This window comes from Lycorma delicatula, chromosome 9 (assembly GCF_047948215.1).
Source record: "Lycorma delicatula isolate Av1 chromosome 9, ASM4794821v1, whole genome shotgun sequence".
Classification (NCBI taxonomy): Eukaryota; Metazoa; Arthropoda; class Insecta; order Hemiptera; family Fulgoridae; genus Lycorma; species Lycorma delicatula.
Window position 1 is genome coordinate 9,161,986 of NC_134463.1, and position 19,879 is coordinate 9,181,864.

The 19,879-nt window shown below is 31.1% G+C and overlaps 1 protein-coding gene across 7 annotated transcripts in view; it reads right to left on the reverse strand.

The window, feature by feature from the left end:
- The window catches only part of lqf (epsin homolog lqf), a 119,766-nt gene that overhangs the window by 31,035 nt on the left and 68,852 nt on the right, over window positions 1–19,879 (reverse strand). For all 7 annotated transcript variants that reach the window (XM_075375652.1, XM_075375654.1, XM_075375651.1 and 4 more), the window contains 2 exons: window positions 8,306–8,515; window positions 3,107–3,331 (listed from right to left, as the gene is read on the reverse strand). In XM_075375652.1, coding sequence (XP_075231767.1) covers window positions 3,107–3,331; window positions 8,306–8,515 — 435 coding nt within the window. The remainder of the gene's footprint in view (window positions 1–3,106; window positions 3,332–8,305; window positions 8,516–19,879) is intronic.

Below are 19,879 nucleotides of genomic sequence, written 5' to 3' on the forward strand. Positions count from 1 at the left end.
TTGATTAGTTTTGGATGCAGAGCAAAGTTCCTTAGTATCTTTAATAGGGATTCTCTATGTATGCAGTTATACGTCTTTTTAGAATCTCTAAAGGATATTACCAGTTTGTCTCTCAATCTGTAATAATCGAATATGAGTTTTAGGTTCAGTATCTGTTCCGGGCAGCTTCTTCCAGGTCTAAACCCTCCTTGGTATTCCCTTAATTCATTTTTTAGTCGGTCTTTTATTCTGTTATAGATTATTCTAGATAATACTTTATACGTGCAATCTAATAAGGATATCCCTCTGTAATTATCCGGGTTTGTTTTTTCTTGGATCGGGCATATTATTGCTATAGTCCATTTTTCTGGGATTTCTCCATTTTCCCATATTTTTTGGATCACTCCTTGTAGACTTATTATTGCATTTTCCATAATTCTGCAGTTAGTTGGTCTTCACCGCTTGCTTTGTTGTTTCTTAGTTGTATAATTGCACTTTTTAATTCTTCTTTTGTTGTTGTTTGTATATTTTCTGTTGAGGTTTTTATTACTGTGTTGGGATATCAAATAGGGTGGTCGGGTTTTTGCAATTCAGCAGCTTTTTGAAACTTCCAGCCATTATATCCACATTTTCTTTATCATTATATGCTATTACTCAGTGTTTGTTTTTTAGCATTAGTGTTGGTGATGTATAAGTTTTGATCTCGTTTTTAAATGTTTTGTAATATTGTCTGTTGTTATTTTTTGCGAAGTCATCTTCTATTTGATTTAATTGTTCGTTGTGAAATTTTCTTTTAGCTGCTCTTAATGCTTTTTGTGTTTGTTTTCATTGTTGTATTAGTTTTGTGTGGTTTTCTTCTGTTTTATTATTTTAAAACTTTGTCCACGCTCTAAGTCTAGCCTCCACTGCTAAGTCACAGCAGTTGTTCCATCACTGATGCTTCTTCCTTTCATTAAGTCGGGCTAGTTCTGCCGCTATATTTTTTAGTTTTTCTATTAGTTCTTCTTTTTTAGTATTTATTTCCATTTTATTTATTATATAGTTAATTATTTGATTATATAAATTATATAATTATTATATGAATTTTTAATAAATACTAAAGATTTTAATGATTATCTTAAATCCAAGGCAAAACCCACCTCTATACTGATAAATTTAAAACACTAAGTGTTGTCTTGGCTTGGATGTATTACTTACTAGGTTTACAAGTCAATAAAATAATAAAAAATAAAACACGTAAACTCACTAACAACTCAAAAGTTGGCAAAATTAAGTTTGCAGTAAAAATTTTAATGACTACTTAATGACTGGAAAAGGAAACAAAAGAAACCCAAATGAGTACTGACACTTAAAACCACCACTACTCAAACCCACAACATAATCTCCACCCATATATAAAAGAGGCCAATAGTGCAGTGCACATACTAGTCTAAACTTTACCATAACCAATTCCTTATAGTGGTACATGATTTTTACAAAACTGTACATAATATTCATTCCCAACTTACCACACAGGGAGAAATTGTAAACCATATTTACAGTAATTATTACAATAAATATTTTATATAATATTCTCTTGTCATATTTATTTCTCCTTTGTTATTAAGCGCTTTGGTAGCATATGTTGTTACTTTATCAAACAAGTAAATCAATACATATTATGCACTAAAAATAATTTTAAAATAATAGATAGAAGAAACATATTTCATCAGATGTATCTGTATTGAATTCATTCATCTGATGACGTAAAAAAAAATTAGTCCAGCAAAAATTATTAAGAAATATATATTGTTTTTGAACTACAAACGAATTTTTGAATTGATAAAATCAATCTAGTGAATAGGTTTGCACACTTAATTATATGTAACATATCTGTTTAATTTTAGCATCTAGATGGATTATAATAAAACTATTATGTCATAATTACTGAAAGAAAGATCATACTGAGACAATGTGATAAAGGAATTAATGTTGAATTTATTAATTAAGAAAAAGCCTTTTGTAGGATAGGGATTTACTAAGGCACAGTGGATTTATATGGTTAAGTGTGAAGAAACACTTACAGGTTACTAAGAATATGCGAGTTCAACAAGAATTTATAACAAGATGATGCCTTCAAAAAGTGATAGTGTGCAGACTGAGAAACCTAAAAATATCAGACTACAAAGTAAGATTGTAGAAACTCCATATTTACAGATGACAGAGTGACAATATCAGATGAGACTACTTTCCAGACAGCTTTTTATTGATTAAGAAATGTTATGGACGAGTAAAATATTTTTAACATTTTAATAGGAATAAAAAAAATAAAATTATGGCATTTAGTAGGTAATGACCAGTAAAATCTAAACTGTTCTTGACAATCAATGTAAAGTAGATTTCCAGACTTAATTTCCTTGGTGTCAAATATCATATCTGGGTGAAGATAATGTGACTCACAACTCAGAATAACTTATTAATTTCTTTTGTATGGTTAAAAGAACATTAAAAGGAACAAACACACAGTAGCTTGCACAAGAATCGTAGTCTAAACAAGCCTGTATGGAAGCTAGATGAAGCTTTAACTGAAAAAATTAAAACAATATATTTCAGGCAGCAGACTTTGAGAATGCTGGGAATGCTTAGTACTGACTGCATTACGAACAATAAAGCAAGGAATCACCTAAAGTAAGCTCTAAATGATAATATCTAGGAGTTAAATATTACAAACATATTTGACAAAAAAATGATAAAATCTATTACAACTAAGGTAAAATAAAAACCACAAGACCAAAAGGTTTTGTTTTGACAAAAGATTATTATACCAATTCAATGAATAAATGGTATTAATGTCTTTACCTACAAACAGCAACAGTTTAATTTTTTTTTTTTTTTAAGGGATAAAATGAAGACAACTTTTTCAAAAACAGATTGTAATTTTTAAACAGAAAAAAGTGAAATCATAGTTCATTTTTTAAAAAGCTTAAATTATTTTTACCAGGAACCATAAAAAAAGAATTAATATTTTAGTTTAGCACAAACTGTTAAGTAGTAACATTCTCAGCAAAAATCAAATGAGTACACACTCACACATAAAATAAATATCACTATTTAACACAAAGAAGGAGAACAAAAAAAAAACACTTACTAGCCCAGTATCACTACCAAAACCAGATGCAGTTTGAGCAAATCTTTCTTTTGCTTTAAGAGCTCTTGCTCTTTCATTTCTTAATTTCTCATCATCTTTTAATAGTGATACCAATTGTTTAGCTTTCTCTCTTACATTAAGACCTTGATCCTTTCCTTCATCACAATACTGAAAATCTCTAAGCGTCTGAATAGCAAATATATTCTCTTTACACTGAAGTGCGACCTGAATGTTATAAAAAACAAATCGGTAAGATTAAAAACTCCTTAAATTTTAATTTTACATTTCCCTGTAAAATAAATCATAAATGTTTGCTTATGAATTAAAATCAAATTTTCAATATTAAACAACCTTAAAATACTGAGCAACATAATTTGTTCATAGATTATAAAATTTTTACCGTAGTTCTAATTCAATTCAAAAGAACCTAAATGTCTAGATAAACTTACAACAGTCTGACAATTACCTTGTCCAGACTTAGTAAGATCTAAACTGATGCCAACTGAAATCAGAAAGATTAAAGAAGTTACTAAAATTTGAATTTGAGCCCTGCAGCACCTCATTAGAAACCATAGAAGCTGTTCAGCCACGATACTAATCTAATCGGTGCAAATATTTTTAAGCCATTTAGATCTTCTAAAATGATAACTCAAACTCAAGCGACAAATTACAAAATGGTGAATCTCTGTGAAAATTTTTCTGTATAAAGGGTGTAAAACTTAAAAAAATAAATTTACAAGATTTAAAAAGTTAATGTTGGTAACGATGGACAACTAAATGCAATAAAGTAAGGTCTATTATTAATTATTTAGCAGGTTAGGTTTATTATTAATTATTTAAAAAAGTATATACTAACAAAAATATTTGTATTGATGAAAACCTAATGGCTTTTCGTTCATCCTTCCAAACAGGGTAATTTTGGTATAAAGATTTAGTGTGTGATGCAGAAAATGGATATTGTTATAATTTAAAGACAGACATATGTAGGTAAAGGAAATCCAGAACCTACAGTAAGGAATTTGTGTTAGTGAATCAGTAGTTTTACAATTATGTAATGATTTATTCAATGAAGGTTGGGTTCTGTACATGTACAATTGGTATTCTTCCCTGAACCTTTTTGTTGAACTTCTAAGACGTGGTACATTTGCTTAACTGCAAAGAAAAATAGAAAGATTTATACAAGGAAATGTTGAAGACCAAATTGAAAAAAGGTGAACCACATTTTCAACTTGCATTAATTTGTTGAGTGTCTTTTGGAAAGACAGAAAAGATGTAGCAATGCTTTCTTCCCTCCATGATTGTCCAGATTTTGTGGAAGTGGTTCCACAAAGGGAGAAGCGAAAACCAAACTCCAAGGTAGTAATAAAACCAAATGTTGTAACTAATTACAACCAATTTATGTGCGGTGTAAATAGACAAGATCAAAAACTCTGTGCTTACCCTGTAATGTGGTGCTATGCAAAGGGATACAAAAAATTGTGTTTTCATTTATTCGATCTTTGTTTATACAATGCCACTGTTATTCACAATCTAGCTAGTAATAAAAAGCAAAACTTCACTGATTTTCACCTAAATGTAGTGGTACAGCTGTTAGAAACTGTAACACTCCCTGAACACCATGGGGGTGAAATACCTTCGAAACGTGCTTACAGGTGAAACAATGGGGTCACTTCATTGAAAAAAATCCTACTACAACAAAAACAGAGGCCATCTAGAAAATGTACAGTTTGTGCAGCCCACAATAAACACTCAGAAACAGTTTATCAGTGCAAAATGTGTTGTTTACTTTTACATCTAAACAATTTTTTGAAAACTACCACACCAAATTAAATTATTAAAACTATTATAAAAAAAAAACATAAATTTTAGGATTAAAAATGTCATTTAGTATGAGGTTTCATCAATCAGAAAAGGTAAGTAAAGCATTTTTTTTACATTTCCATTCTATTATTCTAGTAATGTACAAAACATTAAGAGAAATGTTGTAGTGTGTAAAAATATTCAGTCCTGAGAGCTAATAAAATAAAAAATCTAAGGCTTCAGTCACCAATGGGTTAATAGATAGATGTACATTTCTGATTTACTATATTACATATTTATTACTATTTACTATATTACAGTAAAAATAAATATAGGTAATTCCAGAACTATGCCAATGACTTTGTTTCTTTTTACATATATAACATAACCTTTGTTTCCACATAACAAAGGTTATTATTCATACTTATTTGTCATTTCATTGGAAGAAGAGAAATGAAAAGTTTTAGAAATAAGCTTAAATCTGTCTCAAGCCATTGTTTCAGAAAAAAATGGGCAATGACTTATTTTGCAGGTTGTCCAATAATTATTTAATTTTGATTTTTTATACTGTAATATACGAATCTTTGTTACGTGGAAACAAAGGTACAAAGGTTATATTATGTATTTGGAAAGAAACAAAGTCACTATCATAGTTCTGGAATTACTTATATTTATTTTTACTGTAATGTAGTTTCAGAAATTTACATCTATTAACCCATTGGTAACTGAAGTTTTAGATTTTTTTTAGCTCTCTGGACTGAATATTTTTACACTGTACATCCCATTTGGTGTTTAACATAACATGAATATCCTTACTATTTAGTTAGTTATGTTATTTGCAATTTCAACTTACAATTTAATTCTATCATTTTAATTTAATTTTCAATCTCTATTATAATGTTAACACAATACGGCAAACTGTGAATAGTAAACAAGTATTTAAATGTAGACCATACAAATCATCAAAAAAATTATAGTAACAAATAGCTTTTTAACTGAGTAAGTTAAAATGTGTTAGTATAAACATAGTTCAAGAAACTGTCTTGCACCCATAATTATGAATCTTTCTTAGTTTCCATCAGTTTTTATACAAAAGCATAGTTAACGTTCTGCACTCATCGTACATAACTTTCCTACTTAAATTTGGCATAATAAAAGTTCATAATAATTTTACACAAGAATTATGTATTACAACAGAAGGATATTTTCTGTTAACAGGTAACAATCTTAAAATAATGCAATAAATATTAACACACCTTTCAACCATACTACTGTCAGCATGGGGCAGTATAATCATTCATTATGTTGTTTGAAAGTTAATATCACTAATTTTCAAAATAATATCATATCAGTTAGATAGAATATCCCAAATATATAAACTGAAAGTGGTTAGTTCATAACCAGAAGAAAGCTGGTGTACCTATGACAGTGGATATATTTGTAAAAAAGCACACTTTTAGTTATATATACATAGATGCGAAGCAGTAAAAATCCAAGGTGTATATATCACAAATTAAGGGCGGAAAAATGCACTTTGTTTTCTCTGCCTAATCCTGAAGTCATATAGAGTTAGCATTTTTATTTTTAATTCTCCACTATATCTTTCTATTTTGCACTTCCTGATTCCTCCAAACCCCTTACACTCACTCTCTTTTGAAGTTTCACCAATACTTTGAAAAAACATGTATATTCTCCTCTTAATTTGTGTCTTTCTCTCTCTTTTCTCAAACATTTCCAACCTCCACATTTTTTCTTATATAATCTTCATCTCACATGTCTGAATCATCCATCTTCATTCTTGTGGCTTTCTGTTGGCGAGACCCATCATTATCTATTCAACTAACATTGTGGAAAATGCAATAAATAATTAATCATATAGATGTTGCAAGTAATGAGATAATTGGCATCACTGTTACAAAAGAAGTAAGAGTACTCTACAAGAAAATTATTTAGAATACAGACCTAAAATATACTTTCTGAAAGGTGTGTGTATATACTGACAACAGTTGTCTGACTAGCCTAATTTTATTGTTAGTGATTCAAAGCAATATGAAAGATGACATACAGCAGTATAAGACTTAGCATTTTAGAAGTGCTCTTGAGTAATCAGTATTGGCAAATTTCTTTCTTATTCAGAATCTTGAACTACCATGTAATGAGTAATGTACGAGGTGTGGCTAAAAAAAAAACTAAAATGATTGATCTACAGACAAACAGAGCATGCAAGAAGGTTAAATGCCAGATGACCAAGTCACATGATATCCCTTCTCTCCATTCCTGCCATCGAGTCAACTGCAGACCCTTTAGTCAGGCTGTGGTCTTCTTCCGTATCAGATCCAAATGTTAAGCATTTGAAAACAGCAATGCATTAATATGAAATTTCTTGTGAAACTTGGAAAATCCACAGAAACTCATTCTTTGTTAAAAGAAATAAACGGAGATGAATGTTATCATGCACTCAGTTTTTTGAGTGGTTTTAACGGTTAAAAAAACTACAAGATTGAAGATGACCCACGTCCCGGACGACCTACCACAACTACGGATGAAAACATTGAAAAAAATCGGTTTTTTGATCTGAAGAGACTGCTGGTTGAGTAGTTGCACAGTCACTGAAACCATAAGAATCAACAGAGAATCTATTCAACATGAATTGTGGAAAAACAAGTAATGGATTCTTCACCAGAACAATGGCCAGGCCCGTACTGCATTATCAGTCAAGACATTTTTGGCCAAGCATGGTATCCCTGTATTGGAACATCCACCCTATTCACCAGATCTCGCCTCGTGTGACCGTTTTCTGTTCCCTAAGTGCTGAAATCAGTACTGAAAGGAACAAAATTTAAAACAGTTGAAGCTGTGAAAGACAAAGCGACTGAGACCATGAACATGCTTTCTGAAAATTACTTCCAACACTGCTTTGACCAATGGAAAATTTGCATGGAGAGGTATAGGGATCTTGGAGGGGAATATTTTGAAGGGGATATTGTTAAAATTGTGAAGAATAAAAAATAAAGATTTTTATAGCATTAATCAGTTTTTTTTTAGCCAAGCCTGGTATCTATCAAGTTAAAAGTGTACATTAGAACTGATGTTATCACTATCGTGTTCTAATTAACACATTCAACAAGTACTCAGCTAGGTTCATGTTGGAGGAACATAAATCACATACTTTAAACCTGTCTGTGTCTAAAAACTTAAAATTATTATAATACAATACTCTACAATTCAAAACTCAAACAATATTCAATTCAAAGTATTTTGAAATCTACAATTCAAAATATTTATGTACTTCAAGATTTAAATGGGAAAAACTAAACTGGATTATGAAATTCAATAATGTTTATAAAATCTTAAAATAAACAGAAAAACAATATTTACTTATTTTTTTAATTAACATACCTTTTCAGACCCAGTTTTTATAAGATATTCTAATAATACAAGTGCTTTATAAACATGACGCCAATTACGACCGTGATCATTTAATCTTTTCCATATCATTTGCATAATTTCTGTGAAAGCAACAACATTATATGTTAAATCAGCAATTTCTGACATTAAAGTACTGCTGGGACCCCATGGATCATTACTTGTAGCTTCTCGAACTTTAACCTAAAATAAAAAACATGTAAGTAAACAAAGTCAATTAAAAAAATTCAAATTATAAAACAAACAAGATACTGATGCAATGTATTAATTTTTTTACATTATTATTTACATTAATTTTTTAGAAAATTATAAAAATGACTACGTAATCTACCATTTAAAAAGATTTTCCGCTTTGATTATTTATAAAAAAACTACATGAGACTGGAGAAGGAACTTTTAAAATCATTTAGTAAAGAATAAGGGTTGAATATTAAAAAAGGAAAAAACAGGTTTAGTTAAACAACTTCCTTTTTCAACGCTTATTAAAAAAGTTAGATTAAGTTACTTGATTAATAGAACTACAAGTTAGCCATGGTTAGATAAACATCCAACTATAAACAAATACCTTTTAAATATGAAAAAATCTTTATCTAGTATATGGTTGGGAAAAACATTTTTTGAAGAAACAGGTCACATGACAAAAAAGAATATCATACTCAGTTACCAAGTATTACCTTCTGCAGTGTATAAAAAATTAAAAAGATGATTCAGGCTAATTGGCAAAGAACTACTATATCTTATTCAGCTAACTTATAGAGTTCAAGTAAACAAATTGCACACACGAGTGTTCAGGCTTCTGATTCACAAGCATCTCCTCTAAATCCTTGTTTACGCCGTTGCGTAAAGTTGTTTTATTCCAATAAATTCAAGGTTATGGTCGAGTCCTGTAGTTTACAGGCTTGGTAATTTATTTTGCATTTTTGTAAGGCTTAACTACGTGTATTTTTAAATAGGTTGTTTGGGTTTGTTTTCGATATCAATTTCTCTCAGTCTCCACCTTGACTGACTGTTGCATCATCATATTGGTATTAGCTTATTTCATATCTCGCATTATTTATTGCTGTTTAGTCTTAATGTATATATTAGGCTTAGTGTTTTTTATTCTCTACCAATTTCAATATTGTCATAGTTCCTAGAAGTCTATTTCTCTTGTCTGCCCTGATGTCATTTCTTCAACTTGCGTATTCAGAAATTTATTTTATCAATCTTACGTAATTTTTTAGTGGTCTGCTTGCTTGTAAATTATTTTTGTTATGTCTTCGTTCCCGAATTCCACACGTTTTCTCTAATCCTTCTGATACTAACACTAAGACACTACTCTTGTCAACACACACACACTCTTCTGTCCATTGCTTTGTTCACTTCCCCTACTTCTCAACCACGCCAGCTTTGTTCATTCTAGTCCTGACTTTCACGTTGTGCGGATCCTGGTCCTCCAGTCTTGGAGGACCAGGCTTCGATGTTCTCTCTCGCTTGTATAATGTTAATACTTTCTTCATCTTCATACTCTTATAAACGTTGCGGTATTTCTCTGTCGAAATATTCTCTAGTTCTACTCGTCAGTTTTTTCGTGATTTCACAGTTTTCTATCTTCATCCAGCCTTGTTTCTTTGTTAAGTTAATCTTCCAATTCACTATATTAAGTCTCTGTGGAAAGAGTTTCATTCACTACATACTGCCAATTCTATCGACGCCGAATCTTCTCGAGCTGCTGATTACATTTTCATCGATCCAGAATCTCTCCAAACTCATTGCTACATTTTTGAGACGCCACGTCCTGCTCAACCTCTAAACCACGTCTCACCCCTGCATTCCTGATACACCACTGCGGACTACGCCCAGGGTTACTGTATGTATTCATTTACCTTCATTCACGAGTTCGTCTCTTGCTAATATTTGTGTGCTAAGGCAAGTTCAATTTTCATTATTTATTATGTTAAACAGTTATATTATCATTAATATTTGTGGAACATTCAGTTTATCATACCTTATGCCTTTCAATTTCAAGTTTAGTTTAAAAAACCATTTATTCACTTAAGTACAGTCACGATAGGTGGCTTACCTATTTTACGTGCTTAATTATTACAATTTGTTGTTATTGTAATTAACTCTATAATTTAATCTTGTAACTTGTTAATCGCCGAGATTAATCCTTTTCTACTCATGAACTGTATTCATAATACTTCTCGTAAATTAACCTAAAGCAAATTACTCCTGATGTGCAGTTATGTGTTAGGACTTAGTAATTTTATATTTTCAAGAATGCTTACTTACCAAAATGAACTCTATTTATATATTATTACTTATTTTAATGTGATTATATTGTAATTAACTCTTTTTTATACTGAAATTATTGTAATTTATTTTTCTAAGTTAAGGACATCTGTTCTTTGTTAATTTGCATATTACAGTATGTCAGTAACGCAACAGCTTTCCAGTTACACTATTTTTATTGATGTTACGTTTATAAGTATCTAATTATAAATAAGGTTTTTTATGTTCTCTTATTTTCAAACTTTGTTAATTTGTAGATTTTCAAAATGTGTATTTGAAAAATGTATATTCATGTATTTTCTCATTTTAATATCATTGTTCATATGTTGATTCAGCTGATAAGTATCATTACGTTATGTTAATTTCATTTAATTTAAGGTTATGATTTAACTTATGCTCATTTGTTTTCTTTCTAATTAAAGTCAAATTTCTTTTGGCAAATACGAGCAGTGTTTTTTATTTTTTATTTTTGTTAACTTTACCAATACTCAGTAACCATGCACTATTATATTTTAAATTATTATATATATGTATTTTAAGTTCAAATAAATTAAGACATTTTATTTGAGTTTTTTAATAGTTATGAAACTGTCAATTGTCCACAAACAGTAAAATTTCAGTAACATCTTAGATTAAATTTCTATGATAATAAAAATGTAACAAATTCAATTCAATTTTTATTATCTGATTGCAAGAAATTTTTAGTGCTGTCAGTATTAAGAAATAAAATGGGAGGCTCAATTTTGTTTTCTATTATATTATCCAATTTCTAATAATTTGGTTCAATAGTATTTGTTATATGTTTCATAGTTTTACCATTCCTGCTGGCCTATTTTATAGATGGCTTTTAAGCATAAATTTTTAACATCAGCTATTTTAATTAAAGCAGTATTTTCTGACACTATGTAACTTTTGATTTGCCCCCAAATTAACTTAATTGGGTTGAGTACGCAATGATAGGGAGGGAACTGAAGCACTGTTTGCCACTGGATCTTTTTAACTCATCAGTTTTATACACATTAATATTACTTTTAATGCGTGAAACCCTTTACAATAATTGAACATAAAGCTCATCCATCCTCTTCAAAAATCACTCCTTTTGAACTAAGTCACATTTTGATATCATTCTTTTTCTAAGACATGGCTGGAATTCTTTCCTTTTTACATAAATGGTACGGGGATTGTCTAAGGCAATAAACGAATTATTCTCCAGAGGAGGTATAGCACATCGCTAAACCATTTCTCAAAAAATAAAATTCACGTACTTTTTTATGAATCACGTTTTTATCTAAATTGTCAACTTTTTCTTCAACTGATCTGCAGGGTTTTTGTTTTTTAAGAAACCATAACTCAGTAGTAGATTCAATCTTGCGAATAACATTGTACACTGAAGGAGCATAACTTCCACTTATGTTAGCAGTTTATTAATGACATCCAAAATCAACACTGTTAGATTACTTTGTAATTCGCTTTTGTTAAGCATTGAAATTGATGTGTTTTTTACACAGGATTTAGGGCTTTTTTCACAGTTCTTTTTGAAACAGGATATCTGTAATCATGCACTATTATCAGTTGAATTGTTATCAGACATCGTATCAAAATAATGGTATAATACAAGTTGTACAGACAAGAATCTAGGAATAAACTACATGCACGTTCCAGTAAACTTTAAAAAATTCATTATATTAACATTAAACAACATTAGAGCAAATGAATAAGTAACAGAAACACAAAAACAAAAGTGATCATATGAAAAGATAAAGAGTTTTAATAGAACTGAGAAGACATAACGTTATATAAACTTTTGCTTACATTGACTATTATATGACAAATTAATTATACAGAGACTATATACCAGGTGAGTAAATATGAAACTCAAATTTTTATATAGAAAATACACGTTTATTGTATGAAAATGATATGCCATGCCAAAAAACTGTTGTTCTTTTGATGCAAACCAGTCATCGAGCCATTTTTGTACATTTTCATAGGAAGTGAAGCGCTGCTCAGCAAGTGTGTGTCCCATTAATGCAAATAAATAGTAGTCAGATAAAGCCAAGTCTGGTGAGTAAGCTGGATGCAAAAGTATTTCCCAACTGAATGCCTCAATGGTTTCCTTGACAAGTTTTGCTGTGTGTGATGGTGCAATATCATGAAGCAAAATCACTCTGTGTTGCCTTTTTTGATATTCTGGTTGTTTTTCACGCAATGGTTGATTCATATTGAACATTAGTTGTCGGTAGCATTCAGTATTAATGGTTTTGCCAGGTTTTAGTAGCTCATAATAGATCTCACCCTTCTGATCCCACACAGAGCATTGTCTTCTTTCCATAGCGATTTGGTCTTGAAATCAATGTCGATGGTTTGCCTGGAGTTACTATCTTTTATGCTTAGGATTTTCAATATATATGCACTTTTCATTACCTGTCACAACTTGATGGAAAAATAACTTTCTTTTGTAACTGGCGAGCAGCATTTCGCAAGTGGTTTTTCAGTCTTCTTGCTGTCTTTCATTTAGTTCATATGGAACCCATTTTCCCATCTTCTGGATCTTTCCCGTAGCTTTCAAATGTAGGGAAATGGCTTCTCATGTTACATTTAATTGATCTGCGAGTTGTTACGTTTTGAGTGTCATCCTCATCCAACAATGCTTGCAATTCGCTGTCTTCAAACTTTTTTGGTGGTCTTCCACGTTATTCGTTTCTCATGTCAAAATTGCCACTTTTGAACTTTTTAACCACTCAAAGCATTGTAATTTACCAAGAGCATGCTCACTCACCATAAGCTTCGACAAGCATTCTATGTATTTATGCAGTAGTTTTCTTTAAATGGTAACAGAAAATTAGGACAGTATTGTGAGTTAACAATATTCAAAGCCTTATTGACAGCATACAGATCAGCAGTAAATACACGTGTAATATTAGGTAGACCTAACATATAGATTTCCTGCCATTAACAACAAATGTGCATCCAATGGCATCGTTCTGTTTCGATCCATCTTGCATTCTATTGCATCTGGGTTTGTCTTGAGAGATTATGGTAAAACATTTGCTGAAGGATGACCAGCTGGTGTTGATTCTTTATTGTATATCATAAAATTTATAAGGGTGATTTTCCACAGAGAATATGAACAGGAATAATTTGGAAAAATAGAAGGCATGTAAACAATTATAAGGTGTAATAATTACTGGGTATGAAAACCCATAGGTGCAGTATAATGTGGATGGTTTTCATACCTTTGAAAAAAAATTAAGATTCCCAAGGACTGTGTTAAAAGCTGGGTAATTCAGTTGTCCTTTGAAACAGGCAAAGATGTTAGAAGTTGGTTCCTGTCTATCCCAAAGTGATGGTTCATCGTACTCAACAAATATGCTAGTGACAGGGCTTGATCTAAAAGCACCTGTAGCAAAACGAAGAAAAGCATGATGTATGGCATCTAACATCTTCAGTATGGTATTACACACTTTAGAGTAGGCGACACAACCATTATCTAAACAGGAACGAACTAAGGAATAATAAAAACGCAACATACATGACTGATCAGCTCCCCAACTGGTGTTGCTAAGAACTTGCAGCATATATAGAAGTTTAGAACATTTTGTTTTTAATTGTTTGATGTTTCACCCATGTAAGATAGGTCAAAAAGTGAATGCTAATTAATAGAAATTAGCGCTTCATTGAGGAAAATTTGTGGAATGACAGCATTCTACAGGTGAGAAAATAATATACATTTTGTTTTCTAAGGTGAAAAGGTGAAGCTGGTAACCTTGGACCAAGCTTCAAGGTGTGATGTAGTATTCCGTAGTAGTCTCTCTATTGTGGCTATTGTATGGGATGTAGAATATATAACAAAATCATCAACAAACAAACATGAAACATGTAGCTGCACACATTTAGTAATACTGTTGATGGGTATAGCAAACAAGATGGCCATTAATACACTTCCTTCAAGCACTCCAAAACACAAACACAGAAAGTTTGGTTATTTAAGAAAGCCCTAATAAAAGCAAGCATATTGCCCTTGACTCCCCATTCTTTAAGGGTGTTTCGAATTTCACATTACCATGCCATGTTGTATGTCTTCCTGACAGCGACGAGGCAGTGGTGAAGTAGGAAAGTGTTTTGAATAGCTGCTTCCAGTGACACTAAATGGTCAGTGAAAGAACTTCTTTGGCGGAAACCACACTGTTCTGAAAATAAAAGGCCATGTCTCTCTAAGTACCATGTATGCCTGCGGTTCAGCATTTTCTCCATCACTTTGCGTACTACGCTTTTCAAGGAGATAGGGCAGTAAGCTTGAGGGTAGCTTTGCCTTTACCAGGTTTAAATACTGGTATGTCAATGGCTTTGACCAGACTGGTGGAAGACTTGTATGGAGAATAACTTATTATAAATACACAATAGGTGTTGTTGCATGCCAGCTATATTTACTTCTGTCTGTAAAGGCAAAACTTTAGGTACAGGTACTTTAAGAGGGATCCCACTAGTGTTAGTTTCACTAGTAACAACTACCGACTTCTTAGTCATCTTAGTTGGCTCTGAAATAGTTGCAGTAAATGAAGCAACTTAGTCAGATAACATCTGAACAAGTTTTTTTAGTTCATAGCAGGATCCGTTCTGTTGACGTCGAGCAAAGATCCCGCAAATACAGGATCTTTACTTGATGTCACGGTAGCGAAGAGACATCTGGTTTAACCAGGTTACGAGAGTTCATTGTTTTTTTATATTCTCTTCGTGTGGTTGGAAAAGATAGTTTCTGCTTCCTACAGATTTTGAGGATTGCCTTCTATTCTTTAATAGTTCAGCAATCTTGAGAGTGAGCTGTATGTGATCCTCACACATCTTTCATCATCTTGGCAGTTAGTATCACTCTGGCCTTCCTTAACACATATCTCAGTTTTTGAGCAAGAAGTTGTAATGTGGCTATATGCCTGACATTTGAAACATCGCTGTGGGTTGAGAATGAAAGATTGAACTCAAACTACAGGTAACCAACTTTTATTTTTTCTGGTGATACTGGAAGGTTGAAAGTTAATATAAAAGAAGGTGTTGGTTCTGCTATTCCACTCTGCCATTTCATTATACATTTCACATCTACAACTTCTTGGGTATGAAGCACATCAGTTATTTCAGTTACTTCCATCTCCAGAAGGTCTCTGCAAAAAAATACTACCCAGCTGGTATTTAAAAATTTGTGACACACTGCATTTATGTTTATACCACCCATATTAGTAATACGTAAGAGAGATACACTCTGTTCATCACTATAAGTCTCAATTAGTACCGATCCATTTCTTAATTTTTTGATGTTCTGTGAGCCACATGATCCTGTTTATTACTTTGTTGATCAGGAATGGTTAGATCTTGTGAAGGGAAGCCACCTTCCTGACTCCCTGTTGGGAAGTAAAGATTACAGTGTTGTATACAGATATGGCTATATTGTGAATTGGCACTGATGTAAGGGATGTAACTCAAACACAACAATTCTTTATTCTTCATTCTATAAGCTAATGAATAGAGCATACATAACTATCAAAGAAGTTAATAATTAATTTTAAGTCCTGAGGAGATACTATAAAAAAAATTATAGTACAAAAAGCTTAAAAAGCCTACACAAGATGGATTAAACTTTCACAATCGAAAACAGGAATAAATATGATCAGAATTTACCATTCTACTCCTGAAGAGTAAATATACAGTGAAAACTGTACATTTACTACTGCTCTTACAACATACTCATGCACAAGAAATATATTCCAGCAAACAATCAAAATAATAACTACAGATAAATGCAGAATTTGGTAATATTTTGAAAATACTTCAAGGGAAAAAATTTTTAAAGTATGCCGGTATTAAATAAAAAAATTACAAGTTCAAAACTTGGTGCATAATGTACTTTAGTACTCGGATTTTTTCTTTTTCATTAAAACGGTAAGTATATGCATGAATAATAAATTAAGATAATGGATATCAACTAACAAATATAACAACTTGTTTTGATAAAATTAGATTAAATTGTTACTGAAGTATAATTTACAAATATGAAAAAACATAATTAATTATGCAAATAATTTATAATTTATGCAAACACCCTTTTTGGTGGCCTATTATTTCCTAAAAAAAAAAAAAAAAAAAAAAATCACTATTTTATTTAAATCTATACTGGATGATCACTTGAAAAGTTACATTTATTATTCAACAACTATTAGACCCATCGTATTTCTGCTTATAGGCACATATACCATTCTCAGGGAGAACCTTTTTAAAATTATTTTTAAAGAGGTGGAACCCACCCTCTTCACTACACCTACCCCAAGTCAAAAATCTTAAATGGCAATGGTAACACTTAATTACCCTCATTGACAACTCGAAAAAATAATAAATTTTGGTAAAAAGAAAATAAAAATTCGCTCAGTAGGTGCGAAAAACCATTTCAGGTAGTACTTTTTTAAATTACAGTCCAACTAAAATAACATAAAATTGCATGATATTATTTCTTAAACGATTTAAAATAATTATAGTTTGCAGATTAAAACTTTGAAAATTATTTTTTAAATTACGAACACAAAGTTTCACCCTACATGTTTTCTAAATATTCAAGGTTTGAAAACTTTTTTTTTTATGAGATGATGTAGCTTGTGACACCTCACTAGAAGTCCCTTTGAATGACAAGTAATTTGGAACAAATAAAATAAAAATTGGTTCACCAGTATTGAAGTTGTGATTAAAAATGTGTTTTTTTAGGTTATGTTGGGATACAATGTTACTGACCCAAAACATTAGATCTGAAATTGCCCATTCTTCTTAAAAATATGGGTTTTAGGTTTTTCCGGCAATGATAAAACGTACCAGTAAAAACAAAATTATAACATCAGTTAAACATATGAGAAACCAATAATAAAGTATCTAATCTACTTCTTTGTTGGTAACAAGTTGAAAAATTGATTACCTTGTAACAGGTTATAATTTTCTGCCAATTATTGAGATCTTAGTTTCTATGGTAAATTTTTGCAAATTGTTTTCTTTCATACTGTAAGTAGCGGCAAAAAGTATTTATTGTATTTATTTCATCATCATGTTTTATTTAAATTGTTGTGTTCTTCAGTTAAAACTGGCACTTGGTTTGTGTTACTGTTCTACCACTTGGCCTTTCACTTTTTGTCTTTAGTAAATTTGTCTCGCTAAAATGACTTACAATCTGGAAAAAAGGACTGAACTAATTTTTACATATGGAGAATAAAATAAATGTGGTAGAAAAACTACCCGAGCAATTAATGAACGGCATTCAAACAAAAATATTTCACACTCTTACATTGTAAAAGTTATAAAAGAAATTCCAAGAAACAGGATCTGTCATGAATAAGAAAAGTATAGGGCAAAAGGTTTTAAACGAATTAACTATCGTTGAAATCATGGGAAATATAGTAGCAAATCCTCAGAGATCAATTCATAAAATATCCCGTGACAATGGGGTTGCTTATGTGGTTCTGTTTTCACTACATTAAAATTGAATAAATTTTTTCCGTATAAAATTCAACTGCATCAGAATGATGCTGACAGGACTGAATTCTGTGAAGAAATGGATTCAATTAATAGATTCCAATCCAATTTTTACGAAAAATATTTAATTTCACCTTCTTTCTAAACTGCTTTGTTAATAAACATAACTGTGACACTGGAACGATATAAATACTCATGATGGAAACATGCAGCATCCTAAAAAAATAAATGTGTGAGCAGAAATTAAGGTAATAACATAACTGGTCCAGTATTTATCGATGGGAATTTGACAGGTGAAAAGTATTTGCAGTTGCTGCATGAAGTTATTCACCTACATGCCTCAGAAAATAGGTTAGATGACAATGGAAACATATTACTTAACGAAAACATGCTTCACTTTCAGCAAGATGGAGCACCTGCTCACTGTTCACTTCCAGTTCGACAACGGTTGGACCAAATGTTTCCTGGGTATTGGATAGCTAGAAAAGGAACAGTTGAATGGCCAGCAAAGTCTGTTGATCTTACACCACTGGACTTTTTTTGTGGTCATTTAAAATCAATAATTTATAAAGAAATTCGTGCTAACACACAAGAGTTGAAAAATAAAATTATAAGAGCATGAAGGGATGTAACTAATGAAACTTTAAAAGTAAAATGTGAATTTGAACGAAGGCTTTACTACTGTTTACAGAAAAATGGGAATCATTTTGAACAAATGATTTAAAAAGTGATACTTCTTTTTTACTTAGGTAAAAGAAATGTGTCATTTATTATTTCTTTTTTTTAGCCTCCTAGGTATTGCTTCAGAGGAAGAGATGAAATGACAATTTTGTAGCATGTGAAAATGCCTTGTCTGACAAGAATTCGAACCCGGGACCTCCGGATGAAAGGCCAATTTGCTACCACTTGCATCATGGAGGCCGACAAACAGAGCGCCACAGAGTCTTAAGGACTCTTATTGTTAAAAACCTTCATAACAAAATTAACTAAAGAATGATGTAACCTTTTTTTTCTTTGTTTTTATTAACAATTATTCATTCATAAATTAGTTTTTATTTAATTATTTAATCATTAAGTTTATGTGGTAATAAATTTATCAACATGTTACCAGTGAAGAAGTAGGTACCTTATTATTGGTTTTTCGTATGTTTAACTGATTTTTAACTGAAATTTTTTTAATGCTGGAGAAACCTAAATCCCATATTTTTAAGGAAGACAGAGAATTTCAGACCTAATGCTTTGGGCCAGTAATATTGTATCCCAACACAACCTAAAAAACATATGTTTAATCATAACTTCAATACCAGTGAACCAATTTTATTTTATTTGTTTCAAATTACTTGTCATTCAAAGGGCCTTCTAATGAGTGTCACAAGCTACACAGTTTCATTTTAAACAAGTTTTCAACCCTTGAATATTTAGAAAACATTCATGAGCCAAACTTTGCGTTGATAACTAAAAAAAATTTCAAAAATTGTTTAAGAAGTAATATCATGTAATTTTATAGTTATTTTAGTTAGACTGTAATTTAAAAAAAAAAAATACTACCTAAAATGGTTTTTCGCACCTACTGAGCCAAGGGGTGGGATGAATTTTCTTTTTCTTTTTACCAAAATTCATTATTTTTTCAGGTTGTCAATTAGTGTAATTAAATGCTACCATTGCCATTTAAGATTTTTGACTTCGGATAGTGCAGTGAAGTGGGTGGGTTCCACCCATTTGAAAATAATTTTAAAAAGGTTCTCCCCGAGAATGGTATGCATGCCTGCAAAC